The 22,546-nt window shown below is 35.4% G+C and overlaps 1 protein-coding gene across 1 annotated transcript; it reads left to right on the forward strand.

The window, feature by feature from the left end:
* The first annotated feature begins 6,444 nt into the window (after positions 1 to 6,444).
* On the forward strand, positions 6,445 to 22,489 carry LOC132188745 (protein ROOT HAIR DEFECTIVE 3). Its single transcript, XM_059603279.2, has 23 exons — positions 6,445 to 6,570; positions 7,490 to 7,639; positions 8,118 to 8,184; positions 8,268 to 8,370; positions 9,125 to 9,195; positions 9,367 to 9,430; positions 9,520 to 9,585; positions 9,755 to 9,802; positions 9,879 to 9,941; positions 10,041 to 10,097; positions 10,807 to 10,965; positions 11,041 to 11,109; positions 11,227 to 11,318; positions 16,170 to 16,248; positions 16,869 to 17,034; positions 17,252 to 17,376; positions 18,552 to 18,814; positions 18,898 to 18,994; positions 19,080 to 19,244; positions 19,913 to 20,017; positions 20,458 to 20,552; positions 20,639 to 20,735; positions 21,760 to 22,489. Exons 1-23 carry the CDS (start codon positions 6,567 to 6,569, stop codon positions 21,985 to 21,987), a joined length of 2,433 nt encoding a protein of 810 aa, XP_059459262.1. The 5' UTR covers positions 6,445 to 6,566; the 3' UTR covers positions 21,988 to 22,489.
* The last annotated feature ends 57 nt before the right edge of the window (positions 22,490 to 22,546 follow it).

Genomic DNA, 22,546 nt, shown 5'->3' on the forward strand with positions numbered 1-22,546 from the left:
TCTTGCCTAACACATATTATGGCTCGTTTGCTATTTTTTTAATAGATGAAATGAAAACAAAACATTATAGACACTAGTACAACTGAGTGTACATACAACAACTATATATGTATATAAAACAACTATAAACCACCAAGGTGGTAGTTGAGTAGGTAATGCAGCAAAGGGAAAGTCCCCCCTTCCTTTCATCTTAGTGGTCACGTGTTCGAATCTACTTACGGTAATAGATGCGTGAACTAGATGCTATTATGAAGGGGCATTATTGGCTTACACCTTGGTGGAGTTGTAGTGGTGGGCTTGCCTTTTCAGGCAGTAGCTATGGCTCAAACCGGACATTCCACAGCGAGGAGAAAATTACACTGGTTGCCCATTTTCACCTTTTTAATTATAAAAAAAAAAAAAGAAAAAAACAAACAAACAACAACAACAACAACAACTATAAAGATAAATGTACAATTAAGGCTCCGTTTTTTCCAACGGTAGAATGCCGAAAACATTTTCGACTGGACGAAGGTACCAGAGCGTACCAAGGACGATATATGAGACGCCTTGATAGTATGTGTATTTTACTATGTAAAACACTCCTAATGTATGTATATATACGCTCTAAGGTGTACATATATATGTGTGTGTTTATATGTATATACATATACACATATTTTTGGTTTTATCAATTTATCAATTTTGAACTTATGCAGGTAGACTTTTTCGTCCCGCCCAAGTGCAGCTTGGCTGCTATAAATAAGGATGCGTTTCAAGATATGGGCACCAAGTTGAGGACTTTGAGGCACGAGTTAAAAAAAAGTTTTGGCCATTACGACAGATGATACTCCGGTCACCATACGGGCGAGAGTGGGGTAAGAAAGGCTGTCCGAGTACAACGCCATCGAGTTGGAGATCTTGTTGGATAGATGGTGTAGCAAGCAGAACAAGGTAGGTTATGAGTTATACTATAATTTTGTGTAGTTTCATTAATTGTAATTATGTTAGTATTAACATTTTAAGAATGTTAATTGTGTAGGATTATGAGGTTTATATGAAAAGCTTGTGAGCATTGAACAATACGCCCCATTGCACCTGGTCGAAGAGCTACGCCATGGAGACACATCCGTATGTGTGTAATTTACCATATACTTATAGATGTAAACATTATTTATATATGTTCTATTTTTTTGACAGACCATACGTGTGGGCACTCCTCTTACTCGTGCACGGTCTTACATCCACACACAGAAGAAGAAGGATGGTCGATATCCGAATGACATAGTCAAGGAAAGATGTGTACTAAGCCCCAAAGTCCTAACTGAGTCCTGGTAGTGTCCTAACTAGGTTTTGGTATGTCTTAACCAAGTTCTAGTCGGGTTGAATATTGATCAAGTCCTGGTGCGGTCCTTGTCAGGCCTCGTTCAGGTCTTGGCGTAGTCCTAGTCAGGTCTCGGTCAAGTCCCGGCGGGGTCTCGATAGGGTTCTAGTCGAGTCACAGCGGAGTCCCAGTCAAGTCTTAATCGGGTCCCTATCGGGTCTCGACAACGTCTTAGCTGGGTTTGTCGATTTGAGAATGAGATACTCAAACTCGAAAAATTGTTTACGATTTTAAAAAATGGAAACCATGGTCAAACCACAAATATTTTTTGTTGACTATTATTTTTTGTCACACCAAACACTAGAAAATATGAAAAAACATATTTTGAAAATCATTTCACATCAAAACAAACACAACCTAAGTGCACAAACAAAACATTACAAATGAATCAAAATCGTAAAAACACATAGAAATCAAAACGAAAACAGATATAGACCAAACAAGAGCGTATAATGCCCTTATCAACATTTCACAACAGGTTTTAATCACAGTCCAGGGGAGATGCATGCGGTGGATAAGATAAGAATTAATATTGCCACATTCTAATTTCATGTTTCAATCAATAAATTAAGTCATGGGTCTATTAAATTTATCAAATTTTTACAAATGTTTCAAACAAATATTTGCTTATTATACTGTTTATAATAATTGAACGTATGATTTAGCTCGTCATGTACAGATGACAGACACATATAGGCTCTACCCTATGGTAAAAAATATTGATTTCTATGTTTGACTTTGGATCTAATGGCTTTATTAGTGACTAGCGCACCATATACATATGACACAATTGTGGCATTGTTAGTGGTGTGGATCACCTAGGATTTAGGCCACTAACAATGACAATACGCAGCAACATCAGAGTACCGATGTTGTACTATAGGTCCTCATAACAATGCTAATCCTATTGAGAATGGGCTAAGGGTTCGAATAAATCATGTTGAGGATGGTTATGATTGTTAAATACAGACTACTTATTATACATTTTTCATGCATTCAATTATAAGTGAATTATGTCCACCCTATTTTTAAAACCCAATCAATTTTCATATTAGCGTAATAACAACGACAACAATGATCCATTTTGCAAAACACATAACATTGTTTGTTAATAGAGTTGAAGGAATTTGATTTGTTACTAAAGGCTCATTGCATAGCAAGTTCTATAACAATTTACTTACTAAGTTGTGGACTTACGCAGTTACTTTTATACATGTAAAACACTTCGGTGTTTTGCAAATTAGCAAGTTATCAAGTTGTAGAGTGAGTATTTTCGTTGGGATGAAAATGCCAAACGAACGGTTTGCATTGTCAAGTTTGGGTATAATAGTTAGAGGTGTTAAATTTTGTAGTTATATCTTTTGGAAGCTTTGTGTCTTTTATTGATAATAATAGTAGATGTTGTTGATATGTTTATATTCAATTATTATTTTTATTATGCCTTTTCCTATATTATTAATCTAATAAGTTAATGTTTGTGTAGTGAATTTAGCTAATTACTAATTAATTAATATAGATGCACTACGAGTAATATTCTAAGTTAAGTATTTTCATTATTTAATTTTGGGGGCAGTACACGTCAGTTGCACCATAGTTTCTCATAAATAGCGCCTCGGCTAGGTCGCAAGCTTTTGCTAACATCATTCAATAGGATTATGATCATCCAGCGACCTTGTGGGTTGTGGCCATGCAACAACAATCCTTTTAAGTTTTTGTTGATATCACCCGGTATGATTGTTGTAATCCAATGGCCTTATGGCCGTGCAACAATCATCTCTTAATAAGAGCATTAACAATAAAATAGCCAAATGCTACTTTTATCTAAAATGACTAATCATATTTGTAAAAAATCTCTTACATTGGATTAGCCAAAAAAAAAAAAAATACAAAATGAATATTTGATTGGAAGAGCAAAGAAAAAAAAAATGCTAAGAGCATTCACAATGGAAGAGCCAAATTTTTATGCAAAATGGCTTATCAAAACACACTTTATGTAGTTTAGCTAATGAATTTTTAAAGGTTTCTTATATCGGATTAGCTATATCTATATCATTTAAATAATATTAAAAGTGGACAAAATTTTGAGAAAAAGAGAACATGTGAGTAAAAATGGGAAAATTTTTGGGAAAAATAGAACATGCGAGAGAAAAAGTAGGAAAATATTTGGGAAAAAAGATAAAAAAGGTGAGAGAAACAATTAAAAATAAAATGGCTCTCTTGAAAAGTGCTGCTATATTTAGCTTTTTTTTTTTAGCTACTCCAATCAAATATATATTTTACATTTTTTTTTTGGCTAATCTAATGTAGAGGGTTTTTTAAATATTTGAAGAGCCCTTTTAGATAAAAGTAACATTTGACTCTTCTATTGGGAATGCTCTAAATATAAAAACACTTGTCAAGGAATCTGTTTTATTTTTTTATTGTTTCTCTCACCCGTTTTCTCTTTTTTCCAAAACTTTTCCCACTTATACCCAATAAATTTTCCAAATAAAGAGTAAAAAAAATAATATTTTAATAGAATAGATAGAAATATAGCTAATCGGATGTAGATGCATTTAAAAATTTATTAGCTAAATTAGATAAAAGTGAGTTTTGATGAGCCATTTTGCATATAAATTTGGCTTCTCTATTGTGAATGCTCTAATAGTGTATCTTTTATCTATTAAGGGTAGTATGGTGAGGCCAATCTTGTTGCCCCATTGAAATGAGCTGGGCCTCTTCTTGGATTATTGGGCCCCTTCATGGTCTCGTGTTGAATGTGGGCGGACATTCCTTGAGCCCCAAGAAGCATCCCTTAACAAAAAGCACTCAATTTAAGAGTAATGCTACAAATCCCCTTTGTGTCCCTTTAAGAATGATGTAGCTATTAAAATTACCATTGAACTTGTGATTGATTATTATTGGATTTTAATCAAATAGTAATTTTAACAGCCACATCATTTTTTGATGGACTCAAGAGGGACACAAAAATGATTTATAGAATTACTCCTCAATTTCATCAAAGAGAATCCCCTGTACATTCATCATCTCTATAAATATAAGTAAAAAAGTTTTAGTCAATTTTACATACTTGCATTTGGGAGGTATAACTATAACATAATCTAAAGTAAAAAAAAATAATGTTTGATTAACATAATTATGAAGTTTACAACTTGTTTTGTTTTTAGATTATTGTGTGGGTTCCTTTATGGCCAAACCCATCAACTGGGTATTTTTGTTTTTGGTTGTAGAAGGTTGGTAGCTTATGATTTTTTTCATGAGTAATATTATACATCACATGTTTATCTTATAATTATCTCACAATATTTATGTATTAGTCCCAATCAATCTTTGTTTTTTTTTTTCCTCTCTTTTAAACAACAACTTATCTAAAAGTTGGTTGCGGTTGTCACATCAGCTTGCAGAATGAAAATGTGATTCTAACATTACTTCATATTTCTCCATATAGGAAAATAAATACTAATCCAAGCAACATTGGTATATTCTTGACTAATGTCACTCATTTTTTCAAAAGAAATGATGAAGACTGACTTTGATCCACCAACTTGGATTTAACATGATTTTAAATTGAGAACTGCTATACTTTCCAAGTCTTTTTTTCAAAAAATTGATTTTCAAATGATATGTCATTGTCTCACGAGTAGGTAATACATTTTTTAAATAATAATTTTTATGAATGATGACACATCATTTAAAAACTAATTTTTTTTATTAAAAAGGAAGTATATCACTTCTTTTATTAATTATACAAATACAAACAAGGCTTTTTTCAAGTGGAATTGCAATTTATTTACGAAGGGTTTGATTGTTTGCACACTTGTATTTGATCTATTAAAGCTTGTTACAACTTATACAAATATAGAAAAATGGAAAACTCGTCAAATATTGGACATAAATCCTCTACAATTACGGATATATGTTATTATTCCTATCCCTTTTATCTTTTTTTTTTTTTTTTTTTTTGGGGTAGTTGATCTACCGAGGAATGTTGGTCTGTGGTACCTTGGATTCGCACGTGCGGGGATACGCTGCTAACTTAAGACCGAAAGCGCGCAGCGCTGTGAACATTTCCAAGTGGCGCGTATTCCCACGCGCTCCAATGCACCGTTCGATCAAACCGTCCACCTTTTTCTGGAAAGCGTAGATGGGCGGCCAGTGGGTCCCGCAAAGGTCGGTACAGAATAGCGGGGCCCATTTCTCCACAATCTCACTTTCGAACCTAACCGTAGATTTATACTGTTGAAATTCTCTTCATTTAGGTCGGCTACGGTCCCATCTCTATCATCTAGCCAATTATGTACTGCCAAATCAGCACTCACAAATTTAATGGAAAACATCTAGTACAGCGGGTTGTATTCAGTGCAGTGATGGAACTTGGGATCACATGTTCATTCCAGGTCCCACGTGGCCCCATCTTGATGGAAGTAGTAATTGAGGATGTAAATTTATTAACTCTTGATATTATTACATTAATTCGTTTTTTTTTTTTTTTCAATTATTGTAGGCATGAATCTAATCAATTAATTAGATTATCTCAATCAATTAATTAGCAAAAACAATTTCTTACATTCTCTCACCTGATTTCAATGAAAAAGAAAAGCTCGACACAAATTCATTGGTTAACAAACAATAAAGCAATATTATCCGACTCGATCATTTTTTTCTTCAGTAATGTTAGGGATTATCTTTTTATTTTTCTAAAAGTAATGTAACTTTTAAAATCACCATTAGATCAAAATTCAAGTATGATTCATTTAAAATTTAATGGTAATTTTAAAAGACACATCAATTTTAGAAAAATAAAAAAATGATAAAAAGATGGTTCTCAGCATTATTTATTTATTTTTTTAAATGTTTAAACTGTTAATTAATTGCTTAAAACTATTTTGTAATCTTCATTCTTTAATAGTTTATTGAATTTTTTTTTATTAAATATAAAAAAAAAAAGAAAAAAAAAAGAAAAGAAAAAGCAAAGGAGAAAACATTTTAAAGAAGTCTTTTACTGTGATCATAGATTCATAGAAACAAAGACAGTCAAGCCAACCTTTTTTAAAAGAACAAATAGATCACCCTCTCTCAGATCGCTCTCTGTTTTCTCTCTCTATCTCTCTCTTTCACAAGGAGCCAAATCGATCTCCGTCTCACACGATTGAAAGAATCCATTTCCGAGCTCGCAATCCGAAGCAAAATCAATCTCTCTCACATGGGTAAATCTCTGAATCTTTGAATCTCTGATCCATCTTATTTATACCGCAATCCCATCAATAGTACGGTTTCTTTGCATCTGATTGGTTTCAATTTTGTCGAATGTAACGGAAAATGGAAGTTACAATACAGACGCGTTTCGGGTTGGTTAAATTTTATTGGGGTTTACGTTTAATTGTTGTTAGAAGCAGGTTCATTTAATGGGTCTAATTAGTTTTTGGTGGGATAGATTTTGGGCCAATTTCATTTGGGTTTAAGGTTTCGAGCTGCTTAACTCTTTCCTTCGGGATCTCAAATGGATTGTTGCATTTCTATCTGTTTGGATTCTGTGAAAATGTGGGAAACGAAGATAAGAAATCGGGTTTCCGAATTTTAATTTTTGTAGCTTTTTAGGTTGTCGAATCACAAATTTATGTATTTCAAGACTAATGCTAGCGTGATTTATTTGGCTTAGTTGAGGAATTAAACAACAGGCACAAATTTTGAATTTATTCTGGGTTCTGGGATTTTCTTTAGTTTTATCGGCAACAAAATACAGCTTTAAATGCAAAACATTTTGATTCTTCTTGCCTTGTCTGTTTAGATGGAACCAGAAGGTGGTCATGGTTAAACTTCCCTATTTTAGGAAGGAATGCTGTACTTATCTATGTTTGTACAATGAGGTTGTTTAAATTAATGTGGCCCTACTTTTCAAATTGAAAATGATGTTTAAGATAAGGAAGCATATTTTTGCAGCTTAGTATTGATAGACTTCTTCTCATATCAATGCCTGTGATGATAATGCCAAGCAAAATACTTATTTCGAGGTTTTATTTGTTTAATTGACTTCTTGCTGAGCCGTTTGTATGATAAATTCAAAGTCTTAGAAGCGTTGACTGTTTTCTTTGTTGTTACTCATATATCAACTATTTGCTTATACAGCAAAGAGGGATGTCTCTTGTTCTACTCAACTTATTGATGGAGATGGTGTATTCAATGTCGATGGAATCGATAATTTTATTAAGGAGGTGAGATTAGGCGAATGTGGACTATCATATGCTATAGTCTCAATCATGGGCCCACAAAGTAGTGGTATGCATTCTGTTCTCCATAAGCTCATTGATCTTTAGTTTTATTCTTTACCATTAATGCTTTTTAGAGAAGGGGATTACGTGCAATATAATGCAGGTTTTTAAATCTTTTAAGATGTAATAATTTTGTTCTTGTGAATAAGATGAATCATGGTTTCGTGTTGAGACTTTGTGCTTTATGGGTTGAAGCTTAATAAGCTGGAAGTGGGTTTAATTGAGTCTTACACAATCTGAGGTGTAGCTATCATCCTGATATTAGATACTAATTTTGTTTTTGCCTGATTTAGCTGAGCTGCCACTGAGTTTGTTTAGTTACTTTTTGTATTTTGCTTTTAGATCTTTGGATTTCACCTTTTTCTGCCATTATGGCAATTTAATTTAATTTTTTTATCGGGACATTGAAAATGTGTGTCGCAGCCTACATCCGTCTTATGCATGGAAAATTAAGAGTTTCACATCATTTTCCATGATCTGAACAGGGAAGAGCACTTTACTAAATCATTTGTTTGGGACCAACTTTAGGGAGATGGATGCTTATACAGGAAGGCATGTTATCACAATTTTCTTCTTATTACATTATATATGCATTTGATCAGAGATCTTGAACTGATTGGATCTACTGCTTTTAGGTCCCAAACAACTAAAGGTATTTGGTTGGCAAGATGTGGTGGTATCGAGCCTTGCACTCTTGTTATGGATTTGGAGGGTACAGATGGAAGAGAACGTGGAGAGGTGCCTTTTTGTCTCAAGTTTTCTAAATAACTATCCATTTCTAATTGCTGCTATCATGGCATGGAAACTTTCATCATTGCCAGTTCTCTTATATGATTATCTATAGGAAATGTACAAAATCACTGCTCCTGCACATACATTCATAAGAGTCATAAATTCCATGGTCAATTATTTTAATGGTAATTTTTGCATTCTTCACACACCCCCCTGCCCCTGTACATGTTGGTGACAAAATCCAGTACCATTTTCTTTGTCAAGGGAGGAGTTATGCATAAGTATTTGATCTAGGAGTTTTTGGTAAAGGAACCCAAAATTCTTAAATATCTTTCAAGAACTGTAATGAGTATAATGAAGTAAAAGTCATTCTCAAGATATTTTCTTGTATCAAGCAGCATAGACAATTAAAAGAAAAGAAGTGGGAAATGATTTTACAAACGTTCTTGGAGGTTATTCTATTTTCTTTATAATTCCCAACAATAATGCATGAATTATGTGTAACACGATTTCACCAAGATTCATGGTTAGGGAAGTGATTTATACTAACTGGAAATCAGATATATGATTCAAATACATTTGATTCCAATACTAGAATTAATAGAGTTTGAATTTGAAAAATAAGCATGTGTGTGCATGGTTTTTTTTTTTTTTTTTTTTTCTTCTATTCTGTTAAAATTAAGAAAAAGGTATATTAAAAAAAAGCAGGTGTGTAGCAGTTATTTCTGCATCTTCTTAATGGTCCTTATCTTATTTTCAGGATGATACTGCATTTGAGAAGCAGAGTGCCCTTTTTGCTCTTGCTGTTTCAGATATAGTGCTAATAAACATGTAAGTTGTTCTAGAACTACAGAGAGTTGCAAGTATTTCAGTCTAGTAAGATGCATTAACTTGAATTTGATTTTTTTTTTTTTTTTTTTTTTAAATTTTAAATTTAAGGTGTTTTGCATGGTTGCTTTCTGTAGTTTATAAATTTAATCTTCTTGAGCCTTTTTTATGCAGGTGGTGTCATGATATTGGTCGCGAGCAAGCTGCAAATAAGCCTCTTCTAAAGACTGTATTCCAAGTATGTCTGTCATCCTGGATTGTGTTAGTGGTTAATCAGAATCGAGAAAGTTCCATTCATTCAACTTTATGCTGTTAATCTGCTTACAGGTCATGATGCGATTGTTTAGTCCACGCAAAACAACTTTGATGTTTGTCATACGTGATAAAACAAGGGTGTGTTCCTCTCTTCTGGTGTAATTCATGCTGAAGCTCGAGGGAGAGCTTTCTTTATTGATCTATTATTCATGTTTTAGTGTCTGTAATTCCCTTGGTTACTTGGTTTAAGGCTTCTTTATTGAGTTGAGCTGAATTTTTAATTGTGTTTGACCTTGTTTGTTTATAGACACCACTGGAAAATTTAGAACCTGTTCTAAGAGAAGATATTCAGAAGGTAAGAGATATTGTATGTCCTTTATTTTGTTGATCTTTGTTGATTTTTGATCCTTTTTTATTCTTTTTAACTTCAGATATGGGACTCCGTTCCTAAACCCCATGCGCACAAGGAAACTCCTCTAAGTGAATTTTTTAATGTAAGATGTCATGCTCTAGCTTAGATATGGTCTTCTCCTTTATGTGGTGAATAATTATCATACCTCGATGGTTTATCTTAATAATGATTGGATGGTCAGGTTGAAGTTGTTGCTCTTTCTAGTTATGAAGAAAAAGAAGAGCAATTTAAAGAGCAGGTATGCGTATCTGCATCCTATGTCTCTTATTGGCACTGTCCTGAAATTAGTTAATTCTTTTTTTGTTTGTTCTTAACAGGTCAAAATGAACCCATTTGGTTGCTTGCTTTTCTTAAATTGTTTGTAAATATCTCAATTTAGTAGGCACCTTAGGATAGCATCACTTAAAATCATTTGTGAGGTCAGATATTGAAATTGAATAATTTTATTTCTAAATTTCTACCAGTGTCCTTTAATTGAATTTTTAGTAATTTTTTTCCTATCATATAGAAGAGCAATGCTACAAACTCAACTCTTATACAACTCCTGTACAACTGGGTTGATGTGGAGTGCTTATGAACCATTGGATCAACCTTTATTAAAAAAGGCCCATAAATCCAATGATTTATGGGCACTCTACATTAGCCCAGTTGTGCAAGAGTTGTATAAGAGTGGAGAGTTGAGTTTTTAGATTTACTCTATATAGAACTTGGGTTTCATTTTTGGAGCACATGGCGGATTTATGGGCACTCCACATTAGCCCAGTTGTGCAAGAGTTGTATAAGAGTGGAGAGTTGAGTTTTTAGATTTACTCTATATAGAACTTGGGTTTCATTTTTGGAGCATAATTTGGCCATATGAATGTATCTGACATATCTTGCTATGTGTATGTATGCGCATACGCTCATGTGTGTTTTTTCTTCTTGTTGACTTATTGTCATAAATGTAGGTTGCTAGCTTGAGACAACGATTCTTTCATTCAATAGCGCCTGGTGGGCTTGCAGGAGATCGGCGGGGAGTAGTTCCTGCTTCAGGGTTTTCTTTTAGTGCACAGCAAATCTGGAAAGTTATCAAGGAGAACAAGGACCTCGACCTTCCCGCTCACAAGGTAATATTTGTGCAACAGAGGCCATTTGTAGCATATGCATGTCTTGTTAATTTCACAAGATTCATCCATGTCTAGGTCATGGTGGCTACTGTACGGTGTGAAGAAATTGCCAATGAAAAGTATTCCTCTTTTGCTGCAAATGAGGTACCTGCAGTTCATATAGTCTGATGTTTTTGCTTACAATTTTGGTTGTTTTTTCTTTCTTTAATTTTAGTCAATATCATGGACCACTAACTTCCAAATTACTTTAAATGACCACAGGACTGGTGTCACTTGGAAGAGGCTGTACAGTCTGGTCCTATTCCTGGCTTTGGGAAGAAGCTCAGTTCACTCCTTGATGCTTTTCTATCACAGTAAGGCTTTGTTTGATAAACGTTTTTCCATGATTTTGGCACTACACTATTCATCTAACTTTTTTCATTTTTTCAATATTCTCTTACTTTTTATATCACATCAATAATTTTTTATTACTATTCAAATAAAAAAAATCACTACAAAACAAAACTTTTTCATTTTTCCATACCAAATATTCTTACTTTTTCACTTTTTTTTTAAAAAATATTCTTACTTTTTTTTCACATCAATCACTTTTGCTACAGTATCGAACCAAAACCAAAACAAAATCGTTTATCAAACGAACCCTAAGTATATCTAATGTACTTTTTTTGGCGGTTTGGCAGTGTGGCCAAAGATATATTAAATGTTACAGTAGATAGGCTTCCTAGCTACTGCTTGTACACATTTGGCTGATTTGGGTAGATTTAGGACTTAGATAAAGGTCAGTCAACCAGTTGTATGGATAGTTGTTGGATGTTAATGCGTGTTCTTTAATTTGCATTCACCATACTTGGCACCATTGTGAAATGATTAACTTAGGAGCAGAATATTGCTCATTTGAAAGGGAACTTCCCTCCCAAAAAAGAAAAAAAAAAGTAGATTGGCATGCTTCACTCAAGTGAAGTGAGCTTCTCATTTGATAAGGATTAGTAGCTCCTCAAGAGGATCTTTTGACTTGTGTAGATTGATGATAGATATTCATGTACATCCAATATAGATGGCTTAAAGCACTATTAATGGTGGTGGTGGCATATATAGGGACAGGTAGTTTTGTTTGGTCATGTGTAATTTGAGAGATTAATGCTTTGGTTAGAAAGAGTAATTTAATTCAAGTGGAGGGTGTGAAGAGTGGTAGAGGGGTCCTAGAATAAGGATATGTTGATTAGGGAAGTGACAAAGAATGTGATTTTAAATTGGATATGGTGCCAAAAAGCAATACATGTGGTTGACTTCAATTAGTTGATTAGGCTTCATAGTTGACTCCAATTTAATTAGTACAAAGACTTGGTTGAGTTGAGTGAAACTTTTTTTTTTTGATAAGTTCAATCTTTATTAGAAAGCGCCAAGGGACGCAACCTAAGTACACATGGATTATACAAGAGAGAACCAATTAGGGAGAAGAAGAAGAACATAAATCCACAAATTCTAGAAAATTAGAAAAGAATGAATGTTGAGCAGCCATCCACCCATAAAGAGTTTTGAACAATATAGTTTTTAATTCTACCACAGTTCTCTCGTAGTCTTCAAAATATTGGGAACTAAATACACCAACATAACGCAAAGGGGAACCATCCTTCAGACTTCTAAATTATGGTGGTTGCTAAACTAGCATCTCCTACTAGCCAATAACTCCACCGGCCGTTGGGGCATTATCCAAAAAAAAAAAAAAAAACTGATACCCACAAATCTTAAACTACTTCGCAGTGGAGTAGAAAATGATCGATGGATTCCCCACTCTTCTTGCACATGCAACACTAATCCATCACTATGACGTGCCTTTTTTTTGGGTTATACAAGGTCAAGATCTTCCCAAATGCTGTTGTCCACATAGAGTACAAGTGCTCTTCCAAGGGAAAGAAAGACGAGCAGGGGCTAAGCGCGGGATAAAAGGATTTGACCCTCGAATGCCTGCCTTTTGAAAGGGATCCATCAGATCCTATCCTCGCCACCTTGACTCAACCTGATAGAGTACAAGAGATAAAACAACAAAGTGACTATCTCCATCTCCCAATCATGCATGAATATGATAAAAGTAATATTTCACTTATAGGTGTCATTCGAAAATAATCTATGGTCTGCCACCGAGGCCTCCTTAAAGTGGGCAATACTTAACAACACCTAGAAACCTTCCTTCAAGGTTTGATCTCCACACCATAGGTCATGCCAAAACCTAATCTTAGAACCGTCTCCCACCTCAAATTTCACAAATCTAGAGAAATCCGCTGACTCCCTTCGCACAAAGGGTGGTAGGATCACTTTAAATTAAAAGTACTCTTTCCAATTTAATTGCTTATTTTTTGTCCCTTTCCCCCATCCCGAATGGAGTTGCTAACCATATCAAGAAAATTTAGTGGGATTTCATGTGGGGCAGATTCGGTGATGAATTCAAATTCCATTAGTTAGTTGGTCCAAAATTTGTACTTCACTTTCTCCAGGCAATTTGGGGGCTAGAAACCTGATTTTCCATTGGAACACCATGCACCCTACATGCTCTCTCATATTTAGGTTTCACCACAGGCAATTTGGGGGTTAGAAACCTGATTTTGCCATTGGAACAACATGCACCCTACATGCTCTCATATTTAGGTTTCATCACTGATCTCCACAAAGCCTCCCTCTCGATTAGCAATGCCAACTGGGATGGGGAAAAGGGGCAGAAAATAAGTAGTTAAATTGGAAAGAGTGCTTTTAATTTAAAGTGATCCTACTACCCATTGATAGATAAAACTGCTTCTGACTTGCCAAATGTAGTTCCATTTTGTCAATAATACCATTCTAGATAGATTTTGTCTTAAACGGAGCCCCCAACGGATGACTCAAGTACTTTATAGGCAGAGAGGACACCCTATACTGGCCGAGCCTCTCATATCTTCCACGGTGCCAACAGAGACTAACTATGATTTAGCCAGGTTCATTTCCAACCCCAATACAGCTTCAAAGCATAAAAATAGATTACACAATAACGGAGATGATCAGGATTAGCCTCACAAAAAATTAAGGTATTGTTCGCGAATAGGAGGTGATTCAAAAGGAGCACATCGTTATTCCTAGACCTCATTAAAAAGCTGATAAAAGCCACCTATCCATAGTGGTGGATAACATTCTACTCAAAGCCTCTATGACAACAGCAATGAATAAAGGGGATAAATGATCTCATGTCTCAAGCTGTAAGAACTATTAAAAAAGCTGGAGGGGGTGCTGTTAATCAAGACAGAGAAGCGCACTGCAGAGATGCAATGAGCCATCCATTCATGCCATTTCTTCCTGAAATCACATCTTCTCAATAGATACAACAAGAAGTCCCAATCAACATGATTGTAAGCCTTATTTAGGTCCAATTTGCAGAGCACACTTGAGACCCCTAATCTAATTCTACTGTCAAGGCGTTCATTTGCAATAAGGATTGTCTTTAAAATTTGTCTCCCCCTAATAAACATATTCTAAGACCTGGAAACAGCCTTCTCCAACACTGATTTTCAGTCTTTTAGCTCGGACTTTAGAGATGATTATATAGATGCCTCCCACAAGACTGATAGGGCAAAAGTACTTAATATCCACCACCCCAGCTTTCTTGGGAATAAGGGCAATAAAAGAGGCATTGATGCTCCTTTCAAACTTACCCAAGTATGGAACTCATGAAAGACATTCATGACATCTTCTTTCAGAACCTCCCAACAAGACTAAAAGAAAGCTAAAGAAAAACCATCAGGGCTAGGGCCTTATCGCCACTTAGAACTTTCACTACCTTGAAGAACTTACTCTCCTCAAAGGCTCTTTTCAACCACGTAGTTTCCTTAGCACCAACATAATTAAAAGTAAGACCATCCAGTTTAGGCCACCGACTAAATTGTGCTGAATAAAGACGAGTAAAACTGTAGAATATGCTCACTTATTTTTGTAGAATCTGAAGAGACAGAGCCATAACCACAAGGAATCCACAGTGTTGTTCCTTCTGTTCGAATTAGCCACACGGTAGAAAAACTTTGTATTCTTGTCTCCCTCCCTCAACTAAAGGGCCCTTGATTTCTCTCTCCAGCTCACTTCTTCCAAAAGAGTAGTTCTTTCTAAGTCATTAGTAATCTCAACCTTTCATGCCTTTTCCTCACCTAATTGGGACCTTTCTTTTGCAAGAACATCAAGATCACAGAGTTTATCCAAATGAGCCTTCTTCCGCTTCTCGACATTGCCAAAAACCTCCTCATTCCATTTTTTCAAGTCGAGCTTCAAGTCTTTTAGTTTGCGAGTCAAGACAAAACTAGGGGTTCCTTTAAAGTTGTAGTAAGACAACCACCACTGTTTCACCTTTTCCAGAAAATCCTAGGATTTTAGCCACATATCTTTAAACTTGAAATACTATATGCTCCTAATGATATCAATGCAGTCAAACAATAGAGGAAAATGATTCTGGGACCGCAACTCTCCTCCCGTCTCTTAGGATCTAACGCACAATCCATGACCTTAGGAAAGCCCGTGGGCCCTGTAGCTCCAAGAAGAGGAACCCCTGCCTCATCATCAGCGGAGTTGTCCAGAGGTGAACCCAGAACCAGCAGCCCATCAAACCACAAGCTAAAACCTGCAACTTCGGCGTTAGAGTCACCGTCAGCGTGGTCTGAGACAAAAACAGGAACTCTGATAGATGGTGGCATCCTCAGTTGGGTGATTGAGGGAATCATAGTTGACAAAGAACTGCTGGCAGTGGTTGTAGAACCATCCCCCTTGAAACATCTTGACTCCCCTGCTGGCCACCGCCACAATCGGCATTAAAGGCGGTGGTGGCGAGGCACCCGGAGAACCTGTGGGCATGACAGAAGAGGGACCCGGACCTGCTCCCTTGCCCGTACGAGAACCCACTGCTCCCTGATTTGATTTTCTACTTGAAAGTGGATTTGGGCCTGTACGGGTGTTGGGTTGAAACATGGGACTCATTCTGGCCTGGCCTCTTAGATTGCGCCTTAGCGGGTCAGGCCACTGAATATGATTGCTACATCTTTTCATGGCATCTTCAAGAAAAAGCTATAGTTTGGATGATATCATTTGAAATCGTGATCACCCCCTTCCCCCTCCCCCTCCCAACCTTCTCATGCCTATCTGTTGAAATATTCTTAAATATGATCTTTTTCATTATTTATTACTTTCTATCATTATAGGTATGATGCAGAAGCTACGTATTTTGAGGAAGGTGTCAGATCTGCAAAGCGGAAGCAGCTTGAAGAAAAATTGCTGCAGGTAATTCATCTCTGCTAGTCTTGTGCATGCTTTGGTATTTTCTCCACTGTTTTTTTTTTTATAAGTAAAAGTCATTGTATAAAAAGCGCAAGGGGCGCAACCCATGTACACAGGAAGTATACAAAAGAGCCCACTACACGAGCTTTAAACTGAAAAGGACGCACATAAATCTATAAATTCCGTAAGCGTTGAAAAAATATGTAAAAATTCTCCACTGTTTTTGACCCATTAGTTGGGATAAAGGCTTAATTCGGTCATGTAGATGACTGAACTATCAGTGTAAAATTTTGAATTTAGGATTTTTGATTATTTGCAGTACATTTTCCAGTCGAGTTGGTAAATTGGCTCTTATATGTCCTTGAGCTGTTCAACAATAATTGCATGTTTATAAAATTGACTATAAAATACCAAAGCATGCACATATCTAGACGGGACCTTTAAAGGAGCTTCTAGGTGTTCTCAAAGCATGTGAAGTTGCCTTTACAATGAATTTCTTTTTGCTTAAACCCAAAATGTTTATTTTTTTGTGGGAGACAATAAAACTTCTAATTCAGGATCTATTCATTTAATTATTTAATTATGTTCTATTTTCTCACTGCTTGTCTTTTCTGATCTGCTAGCTTATCCAACCGGCATTCCAATCAGTGCTGGGACACATAAGGACAGGAACTTTAGAAAAATTCAAGGAAGTATTTGATAAAGCTCTGAATGGAGGGGAAGGGTTTTCTTTGGCCTCTCATAACTGCTTACAATTTTGTATGGCTCTGTTTGATGAAGGATGTGCAGGTATGTTTAAATTTGAACTCCCATTCCATTAGCCAAGATGAATTGAAATAAAGGCAAAACTAAATTAAAATAAATATATAAATAAATCGGGAAACTACGAGGACAAAACAAGTTGAAACAGATTAACTATAGTCCTTGAGATGCTTGTTTTAGTGGATGGGCTTTAGAGGTATGTCACCCGAGTACAATTGAGTATACTGACATGCTAGCCTTGCAGATGCTGTTATTGAACAAGTACACTGGGACATATCTAAAGTCAGGGATAAACTTCGACGTGATATAGATGCACATATTGCTTCCATCCGTGCTGCCAAGCTTGCTGAAATTATTTCTCTGAATGAGGTATAATTACATTAGCCTTTTTGACTCTTAACTGACTACTTGAAGATCAGTGGGAATGTTAAGATTCCAGAACTACACAATTTGGTAACTTACAGTTGATAGGAATATTGTAAAATAGTTTGGTCGATGGTGCTGATCATAAGTTTAAGAAAGAGTTTTCTGACACCAACCAAAAAAAAAAAAAAAAAACCTGGGAAAAGATTATGCAAGTCTGATGTGATAATGTCTAGCATGGCTGACAAAAGAAGTATACACTGTTATATGATTTGTATTTGTACTGAATCAAAAATTGTTGAGCTAGGATTTGCTTTTTAAGGGCAGTCAATAATAAGTTACTGGTAATATTGATAAACAATTTGATTAAATACTACAAAAATCGGCTTCCCACCTATCTTCAGAGCATCAATGTTTTTGACATTGACAAATTCAAACAAAATCATGCAATTGTATGTAATGAAAATGAGTAATGCTACAAGTCTCTCTTGTGTTCCTCTAAGAATGATGTGGCTTTTAAAATCACCATTGGACTTGTAATTGATCATTATTAGATTTTGATCAAATTGTAATTTTAAAAGCCACCTCATTTTGGAGTGACACAAGAATCACACAAGAGGGACTTCTAGAATTATTCAATCGAAAGAAGCCTGATGCATTTGTTGATATTTATCCACAAAAATAATTTCAAAGCACCACTATTTCTAAAATGAAAAAGTTTCTTGAAATACTAAAGTCAACCAATGCAAATAAGGAAAACTGACTCAATTTAATAAGCATAATTTTCAGACGAACGGTTAATTTTTGGATAACTAGAATGCATCCATAGGGTCTTTCTGTGTGTACTTGTGAGAATACTATTGATTTGGTTTGTACTTCTAATAGCGTGAGATATATTTGAATTTACTCATAAAAAAAATAAATTATCGTGAGATATCTTCTTACATTTGATATCAGATTAATCCCCACCCTTTTCTTTTCAGTATTCACATTCTTTCAAATTTCAGTAGGCGTTATCCCTATACAATCTAGTTGTGCCTTCATGCTTAATGACTTTATTTTACATGGTTATGGCTTTCATGGAACATGGAGAACTTTGTCTTAGTCTTCAGTCCTTAGATATACAGAGTTGGCAAAATAAGCAGTTTATAACCTTCCTGATGATAATTGTAAATTTGCAGGTAAAACTGAAAGAGGCATTATCAGGGCCTGTGGAAGCTCTTTTAGATGGAGCTAGTAATGAGACCTGGCCGGCAATAAGGAAGCTTCTTAGACGTGAGACTGAAGCTGCTGTGTCTGGGCTCTCTGGTGCACTTTCCGGTTTTGACATGGATGAACAAACAAAGGATAAAATGCTCGCAACTATAGAGGATTATGCAAGAGGAGTGGTTGAATCAAAAGCAAGAGAAGAAGCTGGAAGGGTCCTGATCCGTATGAAGGACAGGTAGCAACTGCTGGCCATATCTGAGTCCAATTGTTTGGTCTTTTCAGTTTATCTTGCAGGGATTGACTTTAAGCTGCAAACAGGTTTTCAACATTGTTTAGTCATGATTCTGATTCAATGCCACGCGTTTGGACCGGGAGTGAAGACATTCGAGCAATCACCAAGACTGCTCGCTCTGCGGTATGCCATGGTTTATGTCATTATCGTTTGTTGTATTCTAAGTTTGTATTGCATTTCTGTTAATTATTCCTATGAATTTGTCCAGTCTTTAAAGTTGCTTTCTGTTATGGCTGTCATCCGTATTGATGATGATGATAATGATGGCATCGAGAAAACACTATCCGTTGCTTTGGTGGAGTCTGGCAATGCTGCTGTTAAGGATAGGAGCATCACAACAATTGATCCGCTGGCTTCAAGCACTTGGGAAGAGGTGAGTTTTGGTTATGCTGAAGTTCTTTCTTCTGAAGTATATAAATTTTTATTACTGCATCTTGTTCTTGAAAAACAGATGTAATTGAATGAAACAACAATCTAAGAAAGTTTCTCAAGCATAAATCTTCTGACCCTGTTTAGCCCCAAAGTAATCTGTCAACAGGTTTATTTATGCTAGCAGGTGAGTTGATTTGGTTTGGCACAAATTTTGACATATTTTTATTAAGCAATAAATATCATTGAAAAGCGCAATAAGGGGTGCGACCCTGGTACATGGGACACATGCACCTAAATGTTGGATAGGACAGAGTGGAGGCAAAAAAGTGCATGAGGCCGATCCCAATTTCTATTAGTTGACAGGGATTTCGTAGAGCAGGCCCCAATTTAATTGGGATTAAGCCTTAGTTTGAGTTGGGAGTTGAGTACATGACACCTGAACGTTTGCTTCTCATAAACTAAATAGGAAAAGGAAAATATGCTACTGTATATACAAATAAAGTCTTGACTTCGGAAATTGATTAATTTAGGCCACCAAGCTGCCAGATTGGACTTGATACTTGATTATGATTCAACTTCTCTCTCACACTCTTGCACGGTCTCAATGTTTGACAGCCATGTTTACATTTCATCTCTAATTAGTTAATGTGATTGGTTTCTTCCTTACAGGTTCCACCCTCAAAAACATTGATTACACCTGTCCAGTGCAAATCTTTGTGGAGGCAATTCAAGGCAGAGACTGAATATAGCGTCTCTCAGGCCATTTCTGCGCAGGCATGATATTTTACATATTAATGATTTCAATGATTGATTTTATATTTAAATATTGATTCTCTTAAAAAGATGAGAACAAAAATTACTGAATACTGGATTTCTTTCTGCCATAATTTCTGATATTGTGGTTGGTTATAAGATTGGGTAGTGCGAAACCTGTGTGATATAATATTGTTAAAAGTGAAGGGATATGGATGTTAAAAAAGGAAGTACTAGACTTCATCTCTCCTGGCTTTGTCTTACTGTTCAAGGAATTGGAAGTACAGTATGCCTCATCAAATCTGCTTTACAAGCTCTCCATCATTCAATATGTTGATTTGCCTTTCAGTTCAGTCAAATCTATGTTACACATTGCATATAACAGATGAATATCTTGATCATCTTCTCTTTAGTAGGAAATGATGCACAAATCTGTCTCACTTGTATATATGATTTTTCAGGAAGCCCACAAGCGGAGTAACAACTGGTTGCCACCACCATGGGCAATTGTTGCCTTGTTAGTCTTGGGCTTCAATGAATTTATGACGCTTCTCAGGTACATGTAGTCTGAAATTTGATTTTGTTGGGTTTCATGCGGATATCTAGATGTACAGTAATTTAACTTATTCTTTCTCATGGCAGAAATCCTTTGTATTTGGGTGTAATCTTTGTTGTTTTTCTACTCGTCAAAGCCTTATGGGTGCAGCTGGACATTTCGGGTGAATTTCGCAACGGTGCTGTGAGTATCAAATTATAATATTATGATTGTTTAAGCCCCATTTTATTGTCAATTGATGGCTCATTCAAGGAAGATTGATTTTTAAGAAGCTCTAGAGCTGGTTAACTGTGTTTGAAAGTGTGCATGGAAAATTGAACTTACTCAAATTCTAATTCAGCTACTTAATGAACATATATACGACGATTGGAATCCCCTAGATTGTCTAGGTATCCTTACCATGGATTTCATAAAATCTTAATCATTCTTTTTAAATTAAAAAGAATAGACTCTTGGAATGGAATGACTATTCTTTTTAAATTACCATGGTTTGCGGAATAGACTCTTGGAATAGAATGGCTATTCCTATAAAATAGTCAATTAATACAAAAAATTTAAAAATAATGATTAAGATTTTAAGAACTCCATTATCTTAAGAAATCTTGAGGATTTTAATCCCTATATACCAATAGGCTCATGAAATAAAGTTCAAATCTCATAAATGCTAATCCACATGATTGATGCACAATCAGTTCTGGTAAGAGCAGCTTATATTTAACATTTTTGTAAATTATTTCTCATTTCTGTTTGTTACTTTGTAGATTTTGGTTTAGAAAAATAATTTGATGGAATTTATCTTTGTAAGTTGATTCCTGGTGGTGATGAACGTTTCTGAATGATTTATTGAGATTTTAATCATTATATATATATATATATATATATATATATATATATATATATTTTATGCATGAAAGCTATAAGCTCAAGCAGTTGATATTAAAACAATAAATACATTCTTCTTTTCTGGATAAAGCAGTAATTTACTAAGAATAGTGCGAAAAGGGTGCACAAAGTACATGAGATGAATACAATAGCAACACTAGAAAGCGTGGACTGCTATATACCAATAAAGTAGCTTTTAAAGTCCTTTTCTTAAAATTATCATAGAAAACTCATTTTTGAGTTTATTTGAGTGTCTTTAACTATTCAATTTCTGTTTTTCCAAATGGTTCTAATAAAGTCCATTTGTAACCGTGCAACTCAACAGCTTCCTGGGCTTATCTCCTTGTCTTCCAAGTTCCTTCCCACTGTGATGAATCTTCTTAAAAGATTAGCAGAGGAGGGGCAAATTCCTGCAACTAATGATCCACAAAGAAACCCTCCACTAGCAGCAAAAAGCTTCAGGAATGGAGTAAGTGCCAGTAGTGATACATCATCTAGTGCTTCATCTGAGGTAACTTCATCTGAATACTCCAGCCCCTCAAAAGAAGAATAAAGGAACTAATCCATCTGGTTAAAGGAGCAATTTTCTTCCATTTGAAAATGCTGCCTGGTGTCCTGCTCGCACGCACGTGTACTCTACAAATTTAGCTCTTGTGGGCATGCCAGAGGAATAGGTGTTGAAGGCATTGATTTTTGTCCAAGTGCCGCATATGGGTGGGGGGGCTGTTGGTTGTTGTGAGGAAGCCCCCTCCCCCATTAATAGTTTTTACATTTTAAGTTTAGGTGCTTTATTTTATTTTGTTTGAAGGCACTGATGATGGTCGTTTATTATGCTGGTTTGTATTCAATTTTGTCTTGTCAGTTGTAATGCTGTGTGATTGTAATTTTTACTGAAATTTGTTGATGAACCTTTTTTACTTCTTCCATTAGAAACCAGCTGGAAGCTAATTTGGCAGAATAAGTATGCAACAGAGATCAGTTATTATGATCTGCAACTATTTAATTGCAGAGAGTGTGGCCTGAAAATTGGAAAAAAGGCTCAAATTCTGATTCAACTACTGAGTTCGATTCTCACCAACATCATCCAGTCCACTTAAGTTTTGATATACATT

The sequence above is a fragment of the Corylus avellana genome, chromosome 6, assembly GCF_965113065.1.
Source record: "Corylus avellana chromosome 6, dhCorAvel1.hap1.2, whole genome shotgun sequence".
NCBI classification, from domain to species: Eukaryota; Viridiplantae; Streptophyta; class Magnoliopsida; order Fagales; family Betulaceae; genus Corylus; species Corylus avellana.